The sequence below is a fragment of the Ursus arctos genome, unplaced genomic scaffold (assembly GCF_023065955.2).
Source record: "Ursus arctos isolate Adak ecotype North America unplaced genomic scaffold, UrsArc2.0 scaffold_32, whole genome shotgun sequence".
Classification (NCBI taxonomy): Eukaryota; Metazoa; Chordata; class Mammalia; order Carnivora; family Ursidae; genus Ursus; species Ursus arctos.
Window position 1 is genome coordinate 23,461,597 of NW_026623008.1, and position 27,895 is coordinate 23,489,491.

General features: G+C 42.6%; 1 protein-coding gene across 1 annotated transcript; it reads left to right on the top strand.

Annotated features, from left to right (window-relative positions):
* Window positions 1-987: 987 nt before the first annotated feature.
* KHDRBS1 (KH RNA binding domain containing, signal transduction associated 1) lies at window positions 988-26,224 on the top strand. The gene is made up of 9 exons (XM_026516815.4): window positions 988-1,610; window positions 14,216-14,340; window positions 15,163-15,279; window positions 16,959-17,105; window positions 19,749-19,882; window positions 20,531-20,732; window positions 21,289-21,356; window positions 22,141-22,199; window positions 24,881-26,224. Exons 1-9 carry the CDS (start codon window positions 1,229-1,231, stop codon window positions 24,976-24,978), a joined length of 1,332 nt encoding a protein of 443 aa, XP_026372600.1. The 5' UTR covers window positions 988-1,228; the 3' UTR covers window positions 24,979-26,224.
* The last annotated feature ends 1,671 nt before the right edge of the window (window positions 26,225-27,895 follow it).

Below are 27,895 nucleotides of genomic sequence, written 5' to 3' on the forward strand. Positions count from 1 at the left end.
GGATGAGGAGACTGCTGTGGGAGACTGTCCACTATATACCTTGGCTTTGAGAGCAGTGGTAAGGCTCTGTCTCTTTGAGCAAGCCCGGAATGATCCACGGTGAAGGGTCCAAAAGAGGCAGGGGGATTCGGTAGAAGGAGTCCTCCTACCGATACAACCATCACGGATTAAGGACCTGGCCTCTTCCTTACTTTTTTGCGCAAGAACCACTTAAGTCAGCAGAAAGCAGCAGTATATGTGAAGAGCTAAAATGCTTCGTCTTTGAAGACGACTTCTCAGACCAACAAGGCTAACCTTTTAGCACCTACTGTATTGGAAACCTTGGGATAAGGCTTTTGGGGTTCCCTCCTTCGGTCGGGCGCCCTTTCCCTCGCTAGATTTCAAGTCTCCAATCTAAACCTTCCCTCTTAGTTCAAGTCCTCCAACAGCCTTCAGTCTTCCCACTGACCCGTCCTTCCTCAATTTCTCCCTCCAAGCTTTCCTTCCCCATCTCCACCCCTCACCACGAGTCAGACTCTCCCTTAGTCGTGCCTTCTTCACCCCTAATTTCCCTCGTGCCCTGTCTCTTCCCCTTCCCTGTTCAGGCAGTCTCTCTCCTCTCTTCCTGCTCAGATCGCCCTCCCGCGACCCTCACTCGGGTCTCCGTTCATTTCCACACTTCAGTGACCCCCCCCACCCCACCCCACGTCCACCCCCAACCCCATTGAGCACGGGCCCCCTCCGCGTCTCAGCCGTTGGCGGGGGCGTGGCCCCGCGAGTAACAGGTCTCCCGCCCCACACTCCGCGGGCCCGCGCGCAGACAAAGACATTCCACAGCCCCCGCCCCTCCGCGCGCTCGGCCAGAGGGGGAGGAGACACGTGTTCCGCTAGCGCCGAGTCACGTGGAAAAGAAAACGAAGCCCGCGGCCACTCGCGCACGCGCACAAGACTCTGGCCTGGCGGGCTCGGAGGGAAAAGGGGAGCGGGGAGGCGACTTCTTCGGGCTCCGCGGCGGTGCGCAGGCGCCGTGGCCCGACTGGAGACTTTGTTCTCCGCGGAGAGACCCAAGGGCGGTGCCGGTGGCTGGCTGCGCACGCGCGCCGCCTCATTTCCGGTGCTCTCTTTCGCTGGGTCGCTCGGGTCGGCTTCGGTCGCTGTCGCTCCCGCTCTCCCACCCCCGCCAACCGCCGCTCGGGCCTCTGCCGCTGCCGCGTCGCTTCCTCGATCCCTCGATCGCACATCCGCCCCAATGCAGCGCCGGGACGACCCCGCCGCGCGCATGAGCCGGTCCTCGGGCCGCAGCGGCTCCATGGACCCCTCCGGAGCCCACCCCTCAGTGCGTCAGGCGCCGTCTCGGCAGCCCCCTCTGCCTCATCGGTCCCGGGGAGGCGGCGGGGGATCCCGGGGGGGCGCCCGGGCCTCGCCCGCCACGCAGCCACCACCGCTGCTGCCGCCCTCGGCCACGGGTCCCGACGCGACAGTGGGCGGTCCAGCACCGACCCCGCTGCTGCCCCCCTCAGCCACTGCCTCTGTCAAGATGGAGCCGGAGAACAAGTACCTGCCCGAACTCATGGCCGAGAAGGACTCGCTCGACCCGTCCTTCACTCACGCCATGCAGCTACTGACGGCAGGTAAGCGGGCCTCCCGGGTCCCTCTGGGTCGCCTGGTCACCCGGGGGCATGGGCAGCAGTGGCTTTGTTCCGCCCGCTTCCCGCCCCCCGCCCCCTCGGGGTCAAGGCAGTCGGGAGCTCCCCTTCTCTCATCCTCATCCTGGGGAGCCTGGATTCCACACTCCCATCCGGGCCCTCGGTGCGAGGGAGAATTTCTAGACTGCAGTGGAGGCCCGAAGGGGACTTGGCGATTTCTTAGCGCAAAGATCTTGATGGATAGCGCTGCGCTCCCCGCCCCTTTGCCGACCCTTCCCCCTCCCACTTCTTGCAGCTGCCCTGCGCTCCGAGTGTTCAGATTCTTCCAGAAATGAACCTTTATCTCCCCCTACCCCCAAAGGGAAAGCTTTCTTCATTGCGGGTGGCGGTAGACGCCTCTACTGAGGGTATAGGGGGTGAAGACAGCCCGAGCCGGGGAGGGACCGTGGGAGGGAGGGCCGAGGTGAAATGGGGTGAGACTGGAGTGCCCTGTCCAGCGCGCCGCGGTCGTTGGGGCCGGGTAGGACTTAGCGGTAACAGGAGCTTAAGTTGCTCGGCGACGGGAGCAACCTGTGGGAATCGGAGCTTGAGGTTTTCCGAATCAGATTTCCGAATTCGGCAGATAAAATGATAATCGCTATAGAGCCGGAAGGTTGGACCCCTTTATTTTACAAGGTGTTGTTCATCAGAAGGGTAAAAATAATCTTAGAGACGGTGAAATGGGGTAGGAGGAGGTAAGGGGTGGTTTGCAGGACATTCCCCAAGATGGACAAAAACAGAAGTCGCAGGATGCTTGTACCTGAAAGGCTTGGTCTTCTTGTTTTATTTCTTTTTGCTTCAGTACTGAAATAGATTAGGAAAAGTAGTCTTTGTTCTCAGTCTGTGGACTAACGCTCCTTTCCTGCTCTGCACTGGCCAATCACCTAGTTGCTCTGATTTCTCCCTAAAGCCGTCTCTTTTGCCCTCACTTGTAGTTAAAACGTTATTTTAATAAGTATTTCTATGGAGAACTGAATTTTATAAGCAAGTAAAAAGTTGCAGCCTTCAACACTAGATGAGTAGTTGGACTCTTTGACAAGGTTGCTATAATGGACAGATCGTTATGAAAATACCATTTCCCTCCCCTTTGTTCTCTATCTCCCTACATTGCGTAGCGGTCTTCACTTTTTAATGCAATAAACAAAGCTCGCTGTGGTCAAGAAAAAGGACATTTGGGTAAACTGCTTACATTTTCAATTGGGTGCTTTTCTGTTCTGTAACACAGATTGTTTCAAACATTACTGTTCGTAGTGTTCTTGAAGACCAGGATGCCTTCTTTTATCTTTGTATTTTTCATGTTGTCTTGCATATAGCAAACACCAGGTGTTTGAATCTAAAAGCAAGTACATGCAGACTTAGGAATGGCAGGCTAAATGCTAAAGGTTGACTTGGTAGTCTAATTTTTTATTTCCTCTAATCTTTAAGCAGGTCAGGTTAAATGAGTAAGAATAACAAACTTTAGAATTAAAGGTGTTAGCTTAGGTTTGAAATTCTGACCCTTAATTAGTTACCTACTCTTGGGGAAGTTTTCTGAACCTTTTCTGAACCTCAGTAACCTTATCTGGAAAGTGGGATTGTGAGTTGAGAGAATTAAATGTCATGAAAAGTACTAGCACCATTCCCTTTGGCCATAATCAGATAATAACTTATCACCACAGTTTTCTTCTAGTTGTAAATCCATGGTACTGAATAAGGTATGAAAACAAGGTATTTTCTGCCTTTCTGACCACACCAAGTGCCTAGTACAGTGTTTGTCTTTCAAGTAAAAGATGTTTCCTTAGAATAATCATCAAAAACTGTTGATCCTTAAAAGTTACTTATGCTCAGTCAGTAGAACATGTGACTCTTGATCTTGGGGTTGTAAGTTGGAACCCGTGTGGGTGTAGAGATTACTGAAAAATAAAAATCTTTTTTAAAAAAGTTACTTAAAATTTTCACTCTTACTGCTTAAATTCTGTTACAAGAGAGTGCTCTTTAATATTTTTTAACTTGGGCTTTTTGGTGTTTTTTTAATGAACTAAAATTTTAATTGGAGAATTGGCTCATTGAGAAAACAGACTTGGAGTATATGGATGCTTCTTAGTGGGGTTAAGTTTTGATGTATATTGGACCTGGTTCTTAACGTATTTTTTAATGATCTGGAAAAGGGATTGTAGTGAAGTCAACCCACTGTGAGGAAGTGAGACTCTCAGAAGACAGAATAGTAGTATTTAAACTCTGATAAAGGGGTGCCTGGGTGGCTCAGTCAGTTAAGCATCTGCCTTCGGCTCAGGTCATGATCCCAGGGTCCTCGGATTGAGCCCTGAGTTGGGCTCCCTGCTCAGGGTTAGTCTGATTCTCCCTCTCCCTCTGCCCCTCCCCTCAGTTCGTAGCTCGCTTGCTCTCTAGCTCTGCTCTCTCTCTCTCAAATAAATAAAATCTTTAAAAAAAAAAAAAAGCTCTGATAAGGATACGTGTAAGAAAAATACAGTTAACACTTACTGTGCCAGGCACTGGTCTGAGCACTTCACATCAAATATTTAGTCTTTGTGACAATATTATGAGGAAGTTACTTTTTTTTTTTTAAAGATTTAATTTATTTGACAGAGAGCGCACGCACAAGCAGAGAGAGCAGGAGGGAGAGGGAGAAGCAGACTCCCATTAGACCAGGGAGCCCGATGTAGGGCTTGATCCCACGACCCTGGGATCATGACCTGAGCTGAAGGCAGACGCTTAAGGACTGAGCCACCCAGGCGCGCCAATGAGCAAGTTACTCTTATCCTCATTTTTACAGATGAGGAAATCAAGGCACCCAGAGATTAAATAATTTGCCTCAGGAATAAAATTAGTAAGCAGCATAGCTAGGATTTGAAGTCAGTCTGAGTGTGGATCCATACACCTAACCTTCCCCACCCATCCCACCCCCTACTATATATAGTACCTACAACAAATTGTACTTCAAAAATATTTTGTACTACTTGGACAAAATATTGCAGTTTATTTGAATGCATTGGAGTGCTAGCTAACAGGTCAGTAAAGATAATAAGGCCAGAAGAAGGAGGAAACCCAGAGAGCAGAGCCTAGCTCTAACTGACTCTCTCAGGCACCTCTGCTCATTTCCCAAGAGAAGCCTCAAGACCCAGACCACTCGTCCTTCAGCAGCCTCATACCCCTTCCTGTTCCTTTCCTAGCCTTACTTTTTTTTTTTTTTTTAAAGATTTTATTTTTAAGTGATCTTTCCACCCAACGTGGGGCTCAAACTTAGAAAACTTGAGATCAGGACTCGTATGCTGTACTGACTGAGCCACCCAGATGCCCCCCAGCTTTATTTTATTTTGTACTTAATGAGCTTCTGCTGTATTATATATTGTAGTTACGTATGTATTTGTTAACCACTGCTCCTTCACAGCTAGAATGTCAGCTCTACCAGGGCAGGGATCCTTTGTCTGCTTTGTTCACTGCTATATCTCCTGTTCCTCGGAAGAATGCCACACAGAGTGGACTCTTACTAAATATTTGATGAACGAATACTCATCTTCATTGCATGATGGAAAAACATCAACACAGTTCTGAGAGATTTACATTTCAAATATGGACATCTATGTTAGCCAAATTGATATTCAGCTATGATGACAATTAAATGCATTTGCAGATATGCAAGGACTCAGTGTACCCATGCTTGTTTTCTGAAACAAAAATAATTGATCTTGTGTTACATATTTATGTAATAAACATACAATGCTTGTATGTAGAGCAGTGTTCTTTTTCTACTTTGTACAATTAGGAAAATATAAGTTTGTGTAAATGACTCAGGAGTAAGTAAACATTTTGAATAGTTAACAATCCCCACAAGATCTTGAAAATATAAGAAATCCGTCTTTCAAAAGCACTCATCAGACATTTAAAGACAGTCTGTTGATTGGGGCGCCTGGGTAGCGCAGTCGTTGAGCGTCTGCCTTCGGCTCAGGGCGTGATCCCGGCGTTCTGGGATCGAGTCCCACATCGGGTTCCTCCGCTGGGAGCCTGCTTCTTCCTCTCTCACTCCCCTGCTGTGTTCCCTCTGTCGCTGGCTGTCTCTCTGTCACATAAATAAAAATAAAATCTTAAAAAAAAAAAAATAAAGACAGTCTGTTGAAACTTCAAAATACTTAATTCCTTTATTTCTTTCACAATATAAAGAAATATCTATTTCATTTCATCTACAGGGCTAGCAAAACCTAATAAAATCAGAAAGTGGAATTAGTTACAAAGAATTCTAGACCAAATATAAATATAAATAGTAGGGTAAACAGGCAGAGGTTATCATTATTTGCAACAGTATTGTTGTTTACATAGGAAAGTGGTCCGGGATGCAGCTGATTACAAGATAGAGATGTACAAATCAGTAGGTTTCTGATACATGAGCAGTAGCCAGTTAGAAAAGAGAAAATCTCATTTTTAGAATAGTATCCAAAAAATTAAAAAAAGAATAGTATCAATTGCCTTGGGATAAGCAATAAAAATCAGTTCAAAATGTATGTGAATAATGATAAACAATAACATTAAATAATATTTAACCTTTGTGTAGAGCATGTAACATGGGCCATGAGGTATGCTACCTACTCAATCTTCCTGGCCGTTCTATGAGGAAGAATTTTTATCTCAGTACAGATGAGGAATATTGTGATCACATACTATCAACTTAAAATTTTACTAAAGGTGATAAAGGAAGATCTGAATGAAAAGAGAAATATGCCATGTCCTGGGGAAGTTGTGGGGGGTGTAGGGGGACTAGCATTGTAAAGGTGACAGAGAACTTTTAATAGTTGATTTTTTGCATTTCCCAAACTAATTCCAACTGGATTTATTTTTTTATTTTTTTTAAGAGATTTATTTATCTTAGAGCACGAGTGGGAGGGGGAAAGGGAGAAGGAGAGAGAATCTCAAGCAGACTCCACACTGAGCATGGAGCTGGTCTTGGGGATCGCTCACATGACCCCAATGTGACCTGAGCCCAAACCAAGAGCCAGACACTCAACCGACTGTGCTACCCAGGCACCGCAACTGGATTTATTTTTTTCTTTTTCTTTTTTTTTTTTTTTTAAGATTTTATTTATTTATTCAACAGAGACAGCCAGCGAGAGAGGGAACACAGCAGGGGAGTGGGAGAGGAAGAAGCAGGCTCCTAGCAGAGGAGCCTGATGTGGGGCTCGATCCCAGAACGCCGGGATCACGCCCTGAGCCAAAGGCAGACGCTTAACCGCTGTGCCACCCAGGCGCCCCAAGGATTTATTTTTTTTAACCTGACATGCTGAATATAAAGTAGCTGAAAGAGGAAATGAAGATAAGTGAGAAAAAAATTTTGGAGACAGGAAAATAATGAAAATCTGCAATATTGACAGAAATTTAGTCAAACAATGGGGCACCTGGGTGGCTCAGTCGTTAAGCGTCTGCCTTCGGCTCAGGGCGTGATCCCGGCATTCTGGGATCGAGCCCCACATCAGGCTCCTCCGCTGGGAGCCTGCTTCTCCCTCTCCCACTCCCTCTGCTTGTGTTCCCTCTCTCGCTGGCTGTCTGTCTCTCTCTCTGTCAAATAAATAAAATCTTTAAAAACAAATTTAGTCAAACAAGACGTTTAGGGTTTGAGAGGATGAGAATTAGAAGGAACTCAAACATTGCTGGTGGAAGTGTGAACTGATACAACCACTCTGGATAACAGTTTTAACATTTCATCTGAAAGTTAACTTTCAAATTCCTTTAAAATTCAGCAACACCATTCCTAGGAATATGCCCAAAGAAACTTTTGTACATGAATGCCTCATTCATAAAATGGTGCACCTTGTTCACAAGATGGTGCACCTTGTTTCACCATTGATTGGAGACTGTGAGCCTTTCAAAATGAAATATTTATATAGCTGTGAAAATGAAAACTTACAGCTAGATGCAACAACATAGGGAAATCTTGGAAATCTAATGTTAGGAAAGCAAGTCCCATAAGGCTAGATACATACGGTACAATACTATTTTTATGGAACATAATACTAGTGAGATTAAGCAAAATATTGTTAGCATACATTTTTCTCTGATAAAGCAGTTTTTTACAAAACTAAACATATGTTTACCATACGACTCAGCAATTGCACTCTTGGGCATTTATCCCAGAAAAATTAAAACTTAGTTTCACACAAACGTGTGCATGAATGTTCATAGCAGCTTTATTCTTCATACCCCAAAACTGAAAACAAACCATATGCCTCCAATAGGTGAATAAACTAGTACATTCATACCATGGAATACTACTTAGCAATGAAAAGAAATGATAAATGCAACAACTTGGATGGATCTCAAGAGAATTATGCTGAGTAAAAAGATCCAGTCTCTAAAGGAAACATATTGTATAATTCCGTTAATTTAACATTCTTGAAAATACAAAATAATAGAGATGGAGAACAGATAAGTGGTTGCCAGTGATGAGGAACAGCTGGAGGGACGGGACTGTGGCTGCAAAAGGGTAGCATGAGGAATCCCTGTGATGGAACTGTTTGCACCTTGACTGTGGTGGTGCTCACATGACTGATGAAACTGCATAGAACTAAACACACAAGTGGGTGTAAAACTGATGAAATCCGAATAAAGCCAGTAGATTGTGTTAATGTTAATTTTCTGGTTATGATACTGTATTGTATATGTGCAAAGTGTTATGGAGAAGACTCGGTGAACGGTATATGAGATCTTTTATCTCTTTTTTTTTAATTTTTTTTTTTTAAGATTTTATTTATTTATGTGACAGAGAGACAGCCAGCGAGAAAGGGAACACAGCAGGGGAGAGGGAGAAGCAGGCTCCCAGCCGAGGAGCCCGATGTGGGACTTGATGCCGCAACGCCGGGATCACGCCCTGAGCCGAAGGCAGACGCCTAACGACTGCGCTACCCAGGCGCCCCTTTTTTAATTTTTTTTATTATGTTATGTTGAGATCTTGTATTTCTTACAACTGCATATAAATCTACAATTATCTCAAAAAAAAAAACGGGGGGGTGTATGCCTGGGTGGCTCAGTTGGTTAAACATCTGCCTTTGGGTCAGGTCATGATCTTGGGGTCCTGGGACGGAGCCCCACTGCAGGTTCCCTGCTCAGTGGGGAGTCTGCTTGTTCCTTTCCCTCTGCCCCACTTGTATGCACTCTTGCTCTCTCTCAAATAAATAAATAAAATCTTTAAAAAAGAAAAAAGAAGCTCTAAACTTTAAATTGTATCGTAAGAAAGAGATTCAAGAGACCATGGTCAATATGTCATAACAGGGTTTGCCACTATCCTGGAATGTGAGAATTGAGCCCGTTAGAGGGCTCTTTACTCAGACTTTGGGAGATTTTTCTGAACTAATACCTATTCTCTGTCAACACTGTCTGTGAAATATTGTGTTGGTATCTTTTCCTAGGGAGCTAATCAGCTTTCATCAGATTCTCAAAGGGGAAGATGACCCCAAAAAAGATTAAGAACCGATTGGTCTGTGCTCTTGTTTAAAACAGTTAAGTAATTTGATAAATAAAAAGAAAGGAGTTTCTTTATACAAAGATAGTAAACTTACTGGACTTGTGATTCCACAAGTGGGTACCAACAGAAAAGATATAGGGCAGAGAATTACAAATTTGGGGATGATAAAGTCATGAAGGTATAGGGCATAGAATTATAAACTTCGGAATGATAAAAGTCATGAACCATTGAGAGTGTTAATGGTACGTTTCTTTCATTCAGTAGACATTTATGGATGTCTGTTGTGTATGAGACATTATACTAAAAATGGCAGGTAGTCAGTTTAGTGATGGAAGGGGTCCAGAAATCATTAACAAGGGAAGGAGTAATGTGGTTAGAAGTATGAACCAAGTGCATTGAAAGTTGAGAGGAGGGCATGACCCCTGACCTTTTGGAGCAGAGATTCTCTGAATCTTGCCCTCTTAAAAACACTGTCTCTGGATGTCTTAGAAAATCTTGACCACCGTCTTGCTGCTTATGCAGCCCTTATCAAATGCTCAGTTAATGAAATGTTCGTGGTAATCTGTTTTTAGTTAAGCCAATCCAGTTGATAAAGTTTGTATATAATTTTTCCTAACTTTTCTAGTATTAACATTTTTGTGTTTATTAAATCTTTTTTTCTCTCTTTTTTTTTTGTTATGCTTTTTAAAAGTAAGAAGGGAGACTAAGAGAGGTTTAATGACTTGCTCAAGGTCACATACCAAGCATGTAGCATAAGTGGGAAACACAGTTCTGTCCAGCTTCAAAAGTCATGCTCTTTCCTCTGAGCTATGCATTTAAGAAACAATCCTTGGCAGTTCTTTCAGCCCATGGGTCCTATCCCTGTGCTTTAATAAAACCACCTTTTTGCACCAAAAAAAGAAAAAGAAACCTCATCCTTTAGAGCTTACAATCTGTGGTAAGACCTACCCAAAAAGGAACAGTTAAATTATAGTCAAAGATAGAGTAAAAGAAATGCCACAATATTAGTTGAATTTGCTTTGACTGGTGGAAGGAGGGACCTGGGTTTAAGTACCTGCTGTGTCACTAACTAGTTTTGTGGTCTTGGACAAGTTGCATAACTTTTCTGAGCCCAAGTTTTTGCACTTGTTAAATAGGGATAGTCCTGGTTATAAAGACAAAATGAAACAATAAGTACAAAATTCCTGACACATAGAGACACTGGATGAAATATGATTATTTATAAGCGTCTGGCTAGAAAACAAATGGGTCACCTCTCTGTGTTGTTTACACCTTTGCTTTCCTTTCTTTGGCTCTTGGGACATCCAAGGTCTCTGGAGGCCCAAGCAAAGATCACTTAAAGGAGTTAGTTTCAAAAAAGTTGTCTAGAAAGTACTTTTGCCTGAAGGTTAAACCATTTTTAGGAAGCTTCTCCTTGATTTTTTTTTTCTTCCCAATACAACCTACTCTAAGCTCTCCAAGAAGAAGAAGGCCAAGGAGAGAAAAACAGAATTGGGGGGGTGGGGGAAGCCAGACAAGATCAGGCTGCTGAACATCTGAAGCACCCACGGAGTCCTTTCATGGACTTGAACCACATGACAGTGTCTGAGGATATAAACCGTACGCAAAATTTTACAAAAGGAACTCTTCCTTGCTTAAATAAAGTTACCCCCCTTCAGAAACTCTTCATTGAGAGGCAGTAATAAAAGCATGAGGTTTAAAGTTAGAGAAAGGCTGGGTTTTAACCCTTATTCTGGTACTTTAACAGCTCTGTGATTTAGAAACTTTTCTTTGGGGGCGCCTGGGTGGCTCAGTCGTTAAGCGTCTGCCTTTAGCCCAGGGCGTGATTCCGGAATCCTGGGATTGAGTCCCGCATCAGGCTCCTCCACTGCGAGCCTTCTTCCTCTCCCACTCCCCCTGCTTGTGTTCCTTCTCTCGCTGGCTGCCTCTATCTCTGTCAAATAAATAAATAAAATCTTTAAAAAAAAAAGAAAAACTTTTCTTTGAGTGTGTTTCCTCATTTGTAAAATAGGGGTAGTACCAGCTACTTCACTGAGTTATTTTGTAGGATAAATAAGGTAATGTTTGTACGGTATTTGATACATAGTAGACATTGAATGAATATTCAGTCTTTTCCCTTCCAAACATGGAAGAGGAGCCCTCTTGAAGACTTAAAGTTGCCTCTTTGTGTTTTGCTTTCTAGGCTAAACTCCCATGATTCTTTTATCTTTTCAGTGCTCAGTTTTATTTAAATCATCCTTCTGGGGCTTCTCTAAACATATTTTAATATTCTTTTAAAATTTTTGTGATGAACTGGACAAAAGGATTCTGATTAAGATATGACTAGTGCAAAATATAACAGAAGGATCCACGTTACAGAAGGAAAGGCCTTAAATTTACAGGGTGCATTACATTGCATAAAAACAAACCTTTCTCCTGAGTTCAATTTTTGCAGCCCTCCTTCCTATAGGAGTACAACAGATTACCAGGCTTTGACTCTTATCTTCTTGCACTGGCCAAGTAAAGTTTCTGAAAAGTGCTATAAAATAGAGGGCCTAACTAGATGGTAGCAATTAGAACATACAAAGAGACATTTAAAATGAAGCATGTAATTTGTTCCACATTTTTAGAAGCTCTTTGGGATGTTTTCAGGTCACGAAGGTGGCATCTTTGTTGCTAGGATTTTTGAGGATTGAGTACCCGGTTTTTCAGCCTGGAAACTCAAGAAGAGATGTATTCAGAGATGGTAGGTTCAAAACTAGTGACTAGAAAAGGCTAATATTAGCAGTAAGTGGGAGGGCAGACTAGAGGTCAGGATATACCACCAGTAAAACAGCAAACAAGAGTGTTGAATGAAGCATTTAGTCTGCTAATTTTAAGGTCAAATTTGTTCTCTCTTTCAAGCAATGAAACATAGGAATGTGAAGAGCACTGTCATCTACAGTTCTTCTCATAGGAGTAAAGGTTTAGTTAATATTTACAATATGGGATGGGGCGTCTGGCTGGCTCAGTCATTAAGCATCTGCCTTCGGCTCAGGTCACGATCTGGGGTCCTGGGTTCGAGCCCTGAGTCGGGCTCCCTGCTCAGTGGGGAGTCTGCTTTTCCCTCTCGCTCTGCTGCCCTCTGTCTCTCTCTGTCAAATAAATAAAATATTTTTTAAAAAGAATATTTATAATATGATTAGCAGTTTTAATTGTCAGAAAACAGGGGAGTGTGTGCTTTTGGCCATAAACAGTTCAGTTAGCTCACCATATCCTATAACATGTGAAATTAGGCTTTTTAATAAGCAGACGCCTTCAGTTTGAAATTCTGAACTCTTTTGAAGTCTGTTAGAATCAAAGTGACTTTCCTTCATCTGTATACTTCACAGCCAGCCTTAGTCTAAACAGTTATTTTTAAAAACTGTTAAAGGTATGGGTTTGCACAATGTGTTTGAAGTATTATATCTTTTTTTTTTTTACTATTTTATTTTTAAGTGATCACCACACCCAACATGGGTCTTGAACTCACATCCCCGAAATCAAGAGTCGCATGCTCCACCGACTGAGCCAGCCAGGTGCCCCTGAAGTCATGTATCTTTATACCTTAAACCAGTGGCTTTCAAAGTGTGATCCCTACATCAGCAAGATCAGTGTCACCCTGGTAACTTGCTAGAAATGCAGATTCCTAACACAGATCCCAGACTGGCGTTGGGGCCCAGCAATCTAGTTGAACAAGCCCTCCAGGTGATTCCAATGCATACTGAAGTTTGAGAACCCTTACCTTAAAATTACAGAAGATAGCGGGGTGCCTGGTTGGCTCAGTCGGTTGGGCATCCAGCTCTTGGTTACAGCTCAGTACATGATCTTGGTTTGAGATCAAGCCCACCTTGGGCTCCCTGATTAGCCGGGAGTTTGCTTGAGATTCTTTCCTTTTCCCTCTGCCCCCCTCCCCAGGGCATGCTCTCTTCCTCTCTCTCTCTCTCAAATAAAATCTTTTTTAAAAATTATAGAGTATAGAAACACAGTATGGGAATAGTATATAAGGAGAACATTCCGCGTTATTTAGAATGTTCCACTGACTTCAGGGAGTATAAATTTCTTTTTTTGACTGTTTTCAGTGGACCATATAACCTTTTAGTTGCTGTTCATTGCTTGCACGCACTCTGGCCCATCTCTGTTCGTACTCCTGTCGTAGCACTTAAGTGTACTTCATTGCCATCTTCATAGACTGCGAATGTCCGTGTCTAAACGTAGTGAAGATGGGGATTTTATCTGACTTGTTCTGCCGTATCTCCTGTACTTTATAGGATAGATGCCTGGCCCTTAGTAAGTCTTCCCTAGTGGTTAATGATCATACCTGTGTCTCTCCCTTCATCTGCCTCTCCACAGGAAGCACTCAAATGCTTCCAATGAATGAATGAATGAAGTTCCCTAATTATAGGAAATCTTTTTGGATACTAAGGTTATATCCGATGAAACTGTCTTACCCTGTGAATTGAAAGTACCTTGGTGCATGTTTTCCTTCAGGAGGTTGACTGAATTTGGGCTAGGTAACGTTGACTGTATGGTAAGCTCTTCTAGGAAATGGGCTTTAATTAGTACGTGTACGTATGTTATTTTTTTCGGTCTGTATAGCAACCTCATGAGGTAGATATTGCTTCCATTTTACAGATGAGGAAACCAAAAATTAAAGCAATTAAGTACCTTTCCAAAGTTCACACAACTCGTCTTTCAGAACTCTCAAGGACTGTCATCCAAAGCACTACTCTCACGATGGAATTTTAATGGTACTCTTCATTGTGTATTTAAATTACTGACCTTTGTTTCTTCATAAAGATACGACTTTATGCTTTCTTTTGCTTGATGCAGACTTTATTTTTAGTTCATTTATCCCCTTATCCCCATTTCTCTGCATTGGTTTTGTTAAATTTGCTTTTCTTGAGAAACATTTGAAAGGCTCTGAGGTGGAGGCTTCAGGTGGGGATGGAAGAGCAAACTGCTTTCATGAGAAGCAGCCTTTCAGTTTCCCAGTTGGCTCCACACGTCTGAACTGTTTGGTCTTATATTCCACTATTGCTTTAGGCAGGCTTGGTAATTTGCCTCTAGTTACCAGAACAAACTAAATCGTGTTTGTCTTATCCAGAAATTGAGAAGATTCAGAAAGGAGATTCAAAAAAGGACGATGAGGAGAATTACTTGGATTTATTTTCTCATAAGAACATGAAGCTGAAGGAGCGGGTACTGATACCTGTCAAGCAGTATCCCAAGGTAAGGCGTAACATGCCTCACTCACTTCGTGGTCTTTGTAGCTGTGAGAGCCATGGGCTGAAATAAAGACTTCGGGAAACTGTGATGCATCAGGTCCTTGAGCCTGTGAAGCTTCTCTTCCAGACTTGCAGTACTTGTTTCTGGCAGTTGAAACATCTAAGTCCATAACGAACAGCATACCTAGAACTAGGAAGGAAATAGAATCAACTTTTTATTACCAAAAAGAGTTTCTTTCTCAAATGTTTGTTCAGGCTCCAAGTTTAAAGAAAAAAATTGAAGAGTTGCTCTCTGTCAAAAGATTGATGTGGTGGGAAAAAAGATTGATGCAAAATCTAAATACAGGAAATGTAACACAAATCCTTGGCTAGATGAAGTTAATATTCTTTCTTAGTGTTTTACTTTTAAATAAATCCTTTCTTGTTTTTCTCCTCCTCCTCTTTTCCTTTTTTCAAAGGAAAGAAATTAGTTCTATTTAGTTTACCTAACAAGTACTGCAAAAGAATGCCATATGTCTGTTCTGAGGTCACTGCCTTAAAAATATTTATATGTGTTCAAGTACTAAGGGTTGCAGTGTGATGATGTGGAAGGAGCACCAGACTGTATCAGGAAACCCAAGTTCAAGTCTAGGAACTGCTACTTTCTACTTGTATAGTCTTAGACTATTCACTTTTTTCAGTCTATCCTCAGCATATCCTTCAGTAAAATGGGAATGGTAATACACTCCCTATTTTACAGGGTTGTTGAAGATCAAATGAGATATTGCATGTGGAAATGTTTTATAGGAACATGTGTATTGAGAAATCTATTTTTATTTCCTGTCAGTTCAATTTTGTGGGGAAGATCCTTGGGCCACAAGGGAATACAATCAAAAGACTGCAAGAGGAGACAGGTGCAAAGATCTCTGTGCTGGGCAAGGGCTCAATGAGAGACAAAGCCAAGGTAAGCTCATATCAGTGAGGCAAGAAGACAATGCGTTCTGGAAGCCAGCACTTGTAAGTGTACAGAATGTGAATCCCTTAAATTTGTGTTGGCTGCAAGAGATTATAGACCAGGTTAACTCACTTGTTTGGCAACACTGGAAGAGCCTAGGCGTGCCCTGGTGATTGTTTTCTTTTCCTTATTTTTGACTGCATAGTAATGGAGGCAGCAGTAGCAACTTTCACATTTGTAGGCTTGTCCATGAAAACTTGGAAGAGAGCTGGATATACTAAAACTTATCCAGACTAAAGACACTAAAATGTCAATAGCCTATTCCCTTTCCAGTAACACAGAAAAGTGAGAACAGTAATGTTGTGAGTGCAGGTGAGTCTGAGGATTAGTTGTCTGGGTTTTTTAGAGCCAGCTGGAACGTAAAGAACACTAAAAGAAAGTATTTCAAAAGGAACCATGAGTAATCCTGACAACAGAACCTAATGCTGATTTTTTTTTCCATGTCATAGTCCCAGGGGCTTTGTATATTCTTTATAAGTATCAAAAAATTTCCTATCAAAACAGAATCGCCTTGGGGCGCCTGGGTAGCGCAGTCGTTCAGCGTCTGCCTTCGGCTCAGGGCGTGATCCCGGCATTCTGGGATCAAGTCCCACATCGGGCTCCTCCGCTGGGAGCCTGCTTCTTCCTCTCCCACTCCCTCTGCTTGTGTTACCTCTCTAGCTGGCTGTCTCTCTCTGTCAAGTAAATAAATAAAATCTTAAAAAACAAAAACACAAAACAGAATAGTCTTAACCTTCTAGGGTCAGCTTTTTAGATGAGACATACCAGGTACTGCCTAAAAACTTCGTCATTCAGGGCTCTTTTTATGCAGCCTATATTGCTGAACATTGTTTTCTCAGAGCCTCTTCGTTTGTCCACTCACATTTCTCACTAGCTGAATACACTTTGGACTGAAGTATGTTATTCTACCTAATGCGATTTACATGAGATTTTCTTCACTCTGTCCTGATTTTTTTCCTACTTTAGAACTCCCCAGACCATATAAGCAAATAAGAAGAGCTGGTGCTGGGACACCTGGCTGGCTCAGTCAGTAGAGCATGGGACTTTTGGTCTCGGGGTCATGAGTTTGAGCCCCACAATGGGGACAGAGATTACTTAATAAATTAAAAAAGTTTAGGGGCTCCTGGGTGGCTCAGAAGCATCTGACTCTTGGTTTTGGCTCAGGAGAGATAGAGCCCTGCTTCAGGCTCCCTTTGCTCCCCCATAAATAAATAAGCTTGCTTATTTATTTATTTATTTATTTATTTATTTATTTAAAGTTAAAAAGAAGAAGAAGAAAAAGACCTGGTACTTAACAGACTACCTGGGATTTAAAAGCAAATGCTTGGCAGTGAATGAATGCATGCATGCTTGGCAAACAGCTGATAATCTGAATGAAGACTGGATTTAAGTTTCTCTCTTCCACACCTTCTAATAAGAGCTGCAGTGAATACACCAAGAATTTGAGACAGCGGTTAACTTTTAGTAGCAGACTGATTACAGGTTTAGCAGGTTGTGTGAATTACTATTCTCCAGACCTTGTTTTGCTTTCTTCTTAAACTTTATTGTTTTTCTTAGGTGTTTAGGTTATTTCTTGCTGTCTCTTTGGACATCCATGTGATGTGATGTTTTTCTGCATTTTTCCATAGGAGGAAGAGCTGCGCAAAGGTGGAGACCCCAAATATGCCCACTTGAATATGGATCTGCATGTCTTCATTGAAGTCTTTGGACCCCCATGTGAGGCTTATGCTCTTATGGCCCATGCTATGGAGGAAGTCAAGAAGTTCCTAGTACCAGTAAGGAAATCCACATCCTGTATCTTTGAGCAAGAGAGAACTGGGATCTTGTGCTGTTGCTAATAAGGCAGGGGTTCTTAACCACGGTCTCTGCATAACCTAAAATTGCATACCAAATTCTGTATGTTCATTTTTCTGAGGTGATGTGTTCCTTGTACCTAGTTCTCAAAGCACTATGCCCCAAAGCCACTCTCCCCTTACTTGTCTAATGTGGTTTTAGTTATATACCAGGATCTGTTGTTAGTATCCTAGGTCCACAGTGTGTCTGACATTTTAACATCTGGTTAACAAAGATTTAATGGAGTCTTCACTGAGCTAAGTGTGTTGGTGCTAGTGTGGAATGAGGAGGTTATGATAAGAAAATGGCTAAGATGGTCGTAAATCCCCTGTACTCAAGGGTTTGTGTTCTAGACTCTAGAGTGTGTAGAAGATAACAGTAAGGGGGTTCTAGCATCCAATGTTAATAGATTAAATTTTGACTTGGATGCATTCAGGGCTTTCTCTCCTGGAGGAATTTCTTACATAGAGTTTGATTTGAAAGAGTCATGATTGTTATAGGCTTGACTGTTGATGATATTAAACAAATTGGTGTGCAGTTCCTTTCAGAGTATAACTGAGGCCCATGAAGAGTTGGGACAGAGCAGTTTACCTGTGTTGCTTATTACCATCTGGTCAGAGGGTCCATTCTTTGAATAAGTAGGAAATGGTGTGATTTTTGCTCAGCAAGACCAGGTAGTTGTCAGAGTTAACATACTACAGTTGAATATTTAATAACCAAGGATGAATCTGGAACCTTAGGAAGCATCAGAAATACTCATAACTAGAATTGAATAAGCATCCTGTTTTCATCACTAAAACTAAGAGGAGGTGAGATGCAGTTCTTGGTTTTCTTGTGTACACAGAATGAGGCGTTGGAACTACATGTGGTGTCAGAGGATGTGAGAATTGGTAGAGCAAAAATTTATAGGCAGTGTGTACCTATAATGCTGAACTCTAAGAATTCCAACACTGTCTCAGATGCTTTGTTTCCAAGTACCTCGTCTTCGTTAGAATGTTCAAATGTGAAACAGCCAATTTAAAATATCCTAGAGAAGACCTCAGAGCTGGTAAATTTTCCCTTGAGGGAGTTCTTTTTACTCTTTTTGTGTTCTGTTGAAGCATCCTGAGCCACCTGGTTTCTGAAGGACTGTAGGGGAATGCCCATCTCCTCTTTGTCCTTAGTCTCAGCGTATTTCTCAAAAGGGATAGCTTTACAAGGCTTGCATGTAAGTGGATCTTCTAAAAAGATGCCTGCCAGGCATATCTGGGTTTCTTCAGTGTTGGTATAGCATTTGGAAGAATCTAGGCAAAGGGGCTGTCATTGGTCACTTGATTCTCCAGGGTGGGTCTCAAGCAGCAGTCATGTGAGGTAGGAGGGGAAGAGTTGGAGGGGGGGCATCTCTGTGGTGACTAGAATCTTCTATTCTTGAAGCTCTATCCAGCTGGGATATGTAAAAAAGCATGGAGTATTAAAACTGAATGGCTCTCATCAGGAAATATGTGAAAAGATTTGCAAATGGCATTTGACTCAATTCTTCCCTCCTGTGAAGAAGAAAAAAGTGAGCCTGTTTTTGCGTCCATGACCAGAGCCTCCGTTTTCCCCTTAGAACCATTAACTGTACCAGAGAGGCTTCCTGGTACAGTAGGAAGAGCACTGGACTGGGACCTTTATCCGCGCCATCTTGGACAAGTTATTATTTCACTTTTCTGAGCCTCAGGTTCCTTGTTCATCCCAAACATTTGTTAAGTATCTGGTAGGTGCCTAATACTCTGCTTGGGTCTGAAGTTACAAAAAATGGCTCCTTTCTCACAATCTAGTGAGAAAGACAATTCTAGAATGACGTGGTAAGTGCTTGGGTAGAGAAAATTACACGGTGCTCTGGAAAAAGAGGAGGGAGTGGGGGTGGCATCAAAGACAGTTTTTCAAAAGAGGTAATATTTTAGATTAAGTCTTGTAAGAGTGAGTTAGTCTCTTAGGTGGACAAAAAAGGCAATGTAGTCTAATGATTCAAAGCCTAGATTTTGGAGAGAGGTAATTCTGAGTTCACGTCAAGTCTGCCACTTACTAGCTGTATGTCCTTATGCCGGTGGCTTTATATGCCCTGATTCTGTTTCCCAGCTGTAAAATGGGAAGACCTGTCTGCTTACTTCAGGGTTATCTTGAAGATTCAACTGCAAAATCTATAGAGAGCTTATTATAAAGTGCCCAGTGTGTAGAGCTTAATTAACATTAGTGACTTTTACTGATCTAGGAGGAGGAAGCCGTTGGCAAGTATGGGTGTATAAGTGTGCCGGGTTCTGAGCTACAGGTTGTTCTGCATGGCTTGAAAGGAGGTTATCCACGCAGAGTGCGTGGAAGTGATCGGAGAACTAGGTAGGGACTAATTTTGAAGAGCTTCAGCTGAATAATGAGGGGTCTGCCATCAGGACTTTCCTCGAAGAGGGGACAGGTAGGGTGCCATTTGACTTCAGAAAATGCATGACCTGAGACTTCATCCGGGCATTCAGAGCTGGTCTTAGTATCCAAGGCTTATGTGGGCTGGACAGCTTCTCAGCAGAAGGTGGAGATGTGGCCCAGTGGTCCTTATTATCTTTCATTTGCAGGATATGATGGATGATATCTGCCAGGAGCAGTTTCTAGAGCTCTCCTACTTGAATGGAGTACCAGAGCCCTCTCGCGGACGTGGGGTGCCAGTGAGAGGCCGAGGAGCTGCACCTCCTCCTCCACCTGTTCCCAGGTAAAAATAATGGAGACAACTAGAAACAGGGTGTAAATTTGGCCAGTACCATTTCTCTCTTAATGGTGCTCTTACTTCCAGCTTGGAAGGGGGCCTTAGGATTTGTACCATCAAGAGTGGAATAAGTAGGTCTTAGGTATTTTGGCCATAGTCCGGTGCAGCAGTCCTGTTGAAACTTTTGGTCTTTTAATTTTGGACAGTTCTAGCATTTTTTTTTTCTTATGATATGTTAGTCACCATGCAGTACATCATTAGTTTTTGATGTAGTGTTCCATGATTCATTGTTTGCGTATAACACCCAGTGTAGTTCTAGCATTTTAAAATGGTCTCTGGCTTTAGGATTTTCTCTTTTGTGATTGGCCTTTATGGAATGTTCAGACTTTCCAAAGTAGTCCCCTAATGAAGCATTCACAGGTCCACTGTGGAACCTGGGGAGTCTCCAGTATGGGTCCTTTACCCACCCATATATTCCTCTGTGGGTTTTTTGCGAATTTTGTTTGTTTGTTTGTTTTTTCCTCTGTGTTGTAATAATAGTCTACTTAAGGCATTGTGAAATCTGTCTAGCTCCAGAATTTGCAAACAAATCTGAACATGAAAGTATTATCTATGTATTAAAAGCACCGTTTAGAATAAATTTTCTTTTTGCAGGGGCCGTGGTGTTGGACCACCTCGGGGGGCTTTGGTGCGTGGTACACCAGTGAGAGGAGCCATCACCAGAGGTGCCACTGTGACTCGAGGAGTGCCACCCCCACCTACGGTGAGGGGTGCTCCAGCGCCAAGAGCACGGACAGCAGGCATCCAGAGAATACCTTTGCCTCCACCCCCTGCACCAGAAACATATGAAGAATATGTAAGAAGTTTGAACAGTGTGCCATTTCCCAATACCTAGAAGGTTGCCCAGGGAAATTGAGTGATAGGGCATTGGCCCTTGATGTAGGTGGCAGGGACTGCCAATAAGATCTGGAGTCTGGTCTCTTCTCTTACAGCAAATGTTAAACTATGAGAAGATTTTTCCATTTTAAGCATAGTTTAAAATCTACATCTACTATGTGTGAGTAGATTAAACAGGAAATAGGCTGTGCCTTGATAAATATAGAGTGTTTTAGTAAGGGGTCTTTTTGCTAGTACTCCTGATAATGCTCAAGTTCAGCATTTTACCTTGCTTCCTGCCCACAATTTGAAGGGTGGTTTGGTTTGGTTTGGTTTGGTTGGTGGTTCAGTTTTGTTTCATTTAAAAAAAACAAAACAAAACCTGTTCTCTGTCAGCTATTCCCCAGTGGGTGTTAATTTTGAAGGGGGAAATTCTGCATTCTGTTACTCTAGAAGCCTACTGTCCTCCCATGGGATGTAATTACCTGCCCTACTCTGTGTGATTCTGACTTTGTATTTCATTTGATTTGTTCTAGGGATATGATGACACATATGCAGAACAGAGTTATGAAGGCTACGAAGGCTATTACAGCCAGAGCCAAGGGTAAGTCAGGCAATAGAAGTGCTGTTTTGTGTCCTAGGGATGGATGGAGGGAGTTGGAGCAACCGAGAGATTTAGGTAGCACACATCTAAGGAGCAGTATGGCTCCCCTTTGGAGGGCAGCTCCTTCGCTCTCCACATCTGTAAGGCGCACAGAGCTGTAAGCTTAGGTCACTGTGAATCTTAATTTATAGTGTAGAATCTGGGAATAGCAGATGAGAAATTCCTGAGCTGCGACCACATGGAAATGAAGGGAAAATGCCTTTAAATTGTTTTGATGTATTCTTGCCACATTAAAGGTGCATAAAAGTTCAAAAAGAAGCTAGAATCCTACTACCATAACTTAGGTTACTTTCTGCGCTTGCCTTAAGTAATGTTTTTGTGTATATGTATTTTGTCTGCGATTGATTGAAAAAGTATTTCATAATTCTACAGTGGGGACAGAACAGCATGTTTGATTATTCTCTTCCAGTGAGCCCTATAAGTGTGTGTGTGTGTGTGTGTGTGTGTGTGTGTGTGTACACTATGATTAAGATGGTCAGTTTTGGATTGTGCTTTTTCAATTTAAATTATGTGGTATCCATTTTTCTTTGCTGTGGTTGTAATTTTTTTTTTGTTTAAGTATGTAGCACATATGTGTTTTGGAAATACTTTCTGGTTTAGAGATGGGGCAAAATGGGCATTTTCCTGTCTTACACGTGTAGAAAAATGCCTGAAATGTGGGAGCAAGGGGAAATGGAAATAGAGTTACTCTGTAGCTCTCTAACACTCTGTCTTTGGCTTTCAGGGACTCAGAATATTATGACTATGGACATGGGGAGGTTCAAGATTCTTATGAAGCTTATGGTATGTCTTTATTTCCATGGTGGGCAGAGTGTGCAAGTAAGCGCCTGCAGGAGTGCTAGTGACCGGATTATTGGGGGTTGCCAGTCACACACCCAAAGAGGAGCCTCTAGAAAGCCAAGATGTTGGTAGATGTGACAATAGCCATCCCGCTCTTATTGAAATTGTGTGGTGTGCCATAGAAAGAGGAGATCTTAAGGTGAGACAGAGTTACTCTTGGAAGGCTAAGCAGATGTCTTAAACTAGGGCTCAGGTCCAGCTTGGCCTGGTTGGAGCAGCAAACTTTTAAGCCGATGTTGATCTTTTTCTACTTTAGACCAGGAGAGATTGCCAGGCCTAGGTCATGTTGCAGGTCCTTTGCTGCTGGTGCAAAGAACTTCATCATATCCAATTTTATTCTCCAGCCCCACTCCATTTTTTTTTTAAGATTTCATTTATTTGTTTTGAGAGAGAGCGAGAGGGAGAAGCAAACTCCTCACTGAGCAGGGAGCCCAATGCAGGGCTCAATCCCAGGACCCCAGGATCATGACCTGAGCTGAAGGCAGATGCCTAACCAACTGAGCCACCCAGGCGCCCCACCCCACTTCATTTTTAAGAACAATTTTGGATCTCACTGAAAAGAGTCTCAATGTAGAGGAAATGTTAGCTGAAAGGGAACGAGATGGCAAGTAGCTGGCCAGAAGTAGGTTGGGTGCAAGAATAGTCCCTGTCACTCTCAGATCTGAAGCGGTAGGGGCTGGAACCAGTTCAGGGCAGTACTGGCACCAAGCTCCTTACTGGCGTGGAGACATCTCAACTCAGTCCTTGATTCCAAGAGAGCTACAGAGGCTGGAATGGCAGCAGAACCAAGCTGTCTTCCCTGAGGTTTAGTTGAAAACACATTGCTCAGGAGTGTCCGCAAGAGCCAATTATGGCCCCGTGTTAATGGGCCCCAGAGGGAGTGCCATGAGGCAGTGGGTGCAGAGAGAGCAGCCTTTTAAATGCAAGGTATTTTCGGCATACCTGAGGGAATTCCAGAGTCCTCGGCCAGGGGCTCAGCAATGGACACTTCATCTTAAGACACTAGTTCACAGTCTCCCCTTACCCCTAGCGGAAAAGAGGGAGTAGGGAGCTTCTTAGAGCTCCCACAGACAGACGAGCTGAGCTTAACTCCTCAGCACAGTATGTAGCAGCCAGTCAGCTGCTTGCCCAGGGAAACAGTTTTTACCAATTCTAGCAAAATGGTACTGGACAGTTGCCGTCAGTAACACTGCTCTGCTCTGCTCTGCTCGTAGGCCACTATTTAGAAGGGCAGTGGGATTGCCCCAGGGTATTTCCCTCCCATCGGTGAGGCAGCACAATGGGGCCTCTGTATGTGTTTGACTAAATTACGTTTCTGTTTGGCCAGAGAAGAGACTAGACTGAAAGAGGCAGGCTGCCTCTTTTGCTCCTGGTGTGATGTTGCCATCGTTAATCTGTTATGATTTCTGCCTTTATAAACAGAATTACAAAAATAAACTGTCTTGTTAGTACCAGAAGCCACTTGGAAAGTGATGGATGTACCTATTATACTAAGGGTATAAACAGGCTCAGCTAGGGTTCCGTGGGACTTCAGGTCCACATAGAGGTTTCGTAGACCTGTAGTGATGGAGGCTCATATTTGTGAATGCAGGCAGCTGGAGAACTGCATCAGGGACGAACTGGCGTGGGTAAAGTATGGGGGCGAGTGGGAAGTACAAGCTCATAAACTCAACTCCTTTTCATAAGCGGTCAGCTATGGAAGTAAGCGATCATTTCCCTCAGGCTTTTCCCTGTAACAAAGGAAAGCCATTTGAGGATGTCAACCGTGTTGTCTGGCTCTGTGGACTATTGCATGAGAAAGGAAACAATGAATTCTCCGTATCAGTGCTATAAACACATTTCGATGGTACTTCCCTCTGTCAGAACAGTGGACCAGCTCTGCTGGTGGGGAGGCCTCGTGAAATGTGGCTCTTGCTTGCTTCTCCCAGGGAGCCAGAGGTCACTTCTCTTTTTTCTTTTTTCTTTCTTTTTTTTTTTTTTTTTAAAGATTTTATTAATTTATTTGACAGGCAGCGAGAGAGGGAACACAAGCAGGGGGATGGGAGAGGGAGTAGCAGGCTCTCCGCTGAGCAGGGAGCCCCTTATGACCTGAGCCGAAGGTAGACGCTTAACAACTGAGCCACCCAGGCGCCCCAGAGGACACTTTTCACCAGGGAAACCTGACTTGCTGTTGGAAAGGGAGCTACCTGTTTCCAGTCTGAAAGACTTCCCAAAGTGGCCACATTACCTGAGGCTTTCTGTCCAGTTCCTTTGGGAACAGGAAAAAGGGCATTGCAGACCTGCTAAGATTCATTTCCTCACGGTCTCAGGCAAGGCGTTGGGTTTATCCAGGTTTGGGGGCTGGAGCACAGATCATGTTGCTTGTGGAGAACCTCTATGCTAAAGATGACTCTAGGCCTTTTCTGAGCTGTTTCCTTCTGTCTGTCCACACAAAATTGCCCTACAGCTGGGAAGTTAAGCTGTTCAGGAGGGCCAAGCAGAGTGAAAAGCAAGGACCACTGGGATGTGGCAAGACACTGGAAGCAAAGCAGTGTTTTTGGTGATCTTTACCATATGACCTATTCCTGCTCATCCCAGAATGCCAGTGGCACGTGGTTTATAAACTGTTCTTGCTTTCCCCACAGGCCAAGACGACTGGAATGGGACCAGGCCATCGCTGAAGGCCCCTCCAGCTAGGCCGGTGAAGGGAGCGTACAGAGAGCACCCATATGGACGTTATTAAAAACAAACATGAGGGGAAAATATCAGTTATGAGCAAAGTTGTTACTGATTTCTTGTATCTCCCAGGATTCCTGTTGCTTTACCCACAACAGACAAGTAATTGTCTAAGTGTTTTTCTTCGTGGTCCCCTTCTTCTCCCCACCTTACTCCATTCTTAACTCTGCATTCTGGCTTCTGTATGTAGTATTTTAAAATGAGTTAAAATAGATTTAGGAATATCGAATTAATTTTTTAAGTGTGTAGATGCTTTTTTCTTTGTTGTTTAAATATAAACAGAAATGTACCTTTTATAATAAAAAAAAAGAAGTTGAGTAAAAAAAAAACCACAAACCTGTTAGTTTCAAAAGTGACATTGCTTGCTTAAAGGTTCTGAAGTTTAAGGCTTGTTAACTTTCTCTTAGTTTTGATTTGAGGCATCCCGTAAAGTTGTAGTTGCAGAATCCCAAACTAGGCTACATTTCAAAATTCAGGGCTGTTTAAGATTTAAAATCACAAACGTTAACGGCAGTAGGTGCCACCATGTAAAAGTGAGCTCAGATGTCTCTAAAAATGTTTCCTTTAAAAGCACATGGCGGTTGAATCTTAAGGTTAAATTTTAATATGAAAGATCCTCATGAATTAAATAGTTGATGCAATTTTTAACGTTAATTGATTTAAAACAACAACAACAAAATTAGGTTTGTAAAACTGACTTTTTCATTATGTGGGTTTTGAAATCTAGCCCCAGGCATACAGTGTTGAGAGATACTTCGTGGGGAGTAGGTTTTGAAGAGGTTGATTCGGGGAGAGGGGCTGGCCACCTGGATTGAATTTGATGCAGAGCTTTTTAGCCACGAAAAATCTTTCAGTGATAGTACTAATAATTAAAATTTCAGTATTTAAAAAGACAAAGTGTTTTGTCCATCTGAGGTTCTGCACTCCATGAAAAGCTCACTTGGACACTGGAACCAAAAGCTGATGATTTTTTTAAGTTGACGGTTGTCAATATTGAACTGTTCCCAAGGTAGTTAGTCAAGTATGTCTCAACACTAGCGTGATATAAAAAGGGACACTGCAGCTGAATGAAAAAGGAGTCAAAATCCACTTTGTACATAAGTTAAAGTCCTAATTGGATTTGTACCGTCCTCCCATTTTGTTCTTGGAAGATTAAATGCTACATGTGTAAGTCTGCCTAAATAGGTAGCTTAAACTTATGTCAAAATGTCTGCAGCAGTTTGTCAATAAAGTTTAGTCCTTTTTTAATCAAAGTAAATGTGATGAATTGTCATTTTTTTGGGTGGACAATAAAATAGTTTTCTCTTTCAAATAAACTTAAATTAACTCTAAAGTTAATGGGCTTGTTAAAAGTTGGAGACATTCTTAAAAGTGGTGGGGGGGATTTTATTTTAAGTTTACCAAAAAAAAAGTTTATCGAGTTGTTAAGTTTTAGTTTAAAAATAACCAAAGCTTTTTCACCCCCTGGAAGTTGTTGACAGCAGTTTTATCCCATCCTATCACAAGCTCTAATTTCTGGAGAGAAAAACCCAACTGAGCCGAAACTTGGATTGGTTTCCATACCTAGGCCTCAGTGTTTAAAGTGCCAGCCACCCTCGCCTGCACCTCCGTAGAGCCCCTAGGTGGCCCTAAGCGTGACACCAAATAATCTCCGTGAGCTTGGGAAGGGACAGCATCTGCCTTTAGACACGACAATTCAGCAAACCCTGGGTGCCCGTAAGGGTTTCCCTTGTAATCCCAGAAATGCTGTTAACAAATCAGCTGGGCTGGGGCAGGATCTGGCATGATAGGCTGGCTCTGAACTCCCTCCTGAGAGACCAAGAGAGGAAATGATGGAATTGGTTGGCCCTGTTTCCACTCCTCTGTTAATTCTCGGGGTTCTCATGCCTTCCCTAAGGGGGCCACCTAAACTGCTCGGGGGTGAAAAATCCTCTTGTATGAAGTGCCAAGCTGCCTGCAGCAGTGCATGATGGACATTTTTTTTCTTTTTAAAACACACCAACAAAAAAATGTATTTGTAGATTGTGATAAAGTGTAAATAACTGAATTTTCAACCATGGTTTGAAGTCAGCTTTCAGGGCATTATGTCTTGTTTTGATGAAAAGAGATCACTCTATACCCCCCTTTTTAAAGGAAAATTATCGCAAGAGAATCAGGATGTGTAAAGCTAACATGCATCGCAAAAAACCAAAGGTAACCTAAATGTCTGATTTTAATAGCACATATTTCTCTTTTACATAAACTGTGACAGCAACTTGCATAAACAATTCTTTAGCTGTTAATTTTAATGTTAAAACTTTGCAAAACTTGTTTAATAAAAATAGCTGTAAAAAGAAAGACCATATGCTGCCGCATAAATTAGCCATAACTCTTAATAATCCTGCCCATCACAAGTGAACTGTAATGTAACCTGGGCACAAAGTCTGACATCTTAAATGACACATTGTAAAATTTCAATGACTGTAGATTAGACCTGCTGCTCCCCAAAGTCAAGCTTTCTGCTCAGCTATTTAAAATGTACAAGGATGAGCCCCTCTAGGTCCCCATATTGATATTCATAATGAAATGTTACTCAAAGTTTCTTTAAAGTTGCATGTTTCTCTCCTGTAATGTGTAAACTGCATGCAGGATCTCTATCTTTTATTTTGTATGTCTTTAAAACTTCCTCTTCAAAAGGCTGATCTCTTACTTCTCCGTTTTCAGGTGACTGAAAACTCCTGAGGCATTTCCTGGAGTAGAATGGGTAGTGAAGACCCATGTCAGGTATGTTAAGGTGGCTTTCTATTAAGGACGTGGGACTTTTATCCTACCTATAAAATAGTTTTGCCAGGAGGTGGCCTGGGATGTGATCTGGGGGGAAATCTTTCTCTCGTGTCATGTGTACCATATTTACAACACGGCCATATTTTTCTGTTGGTTTACAG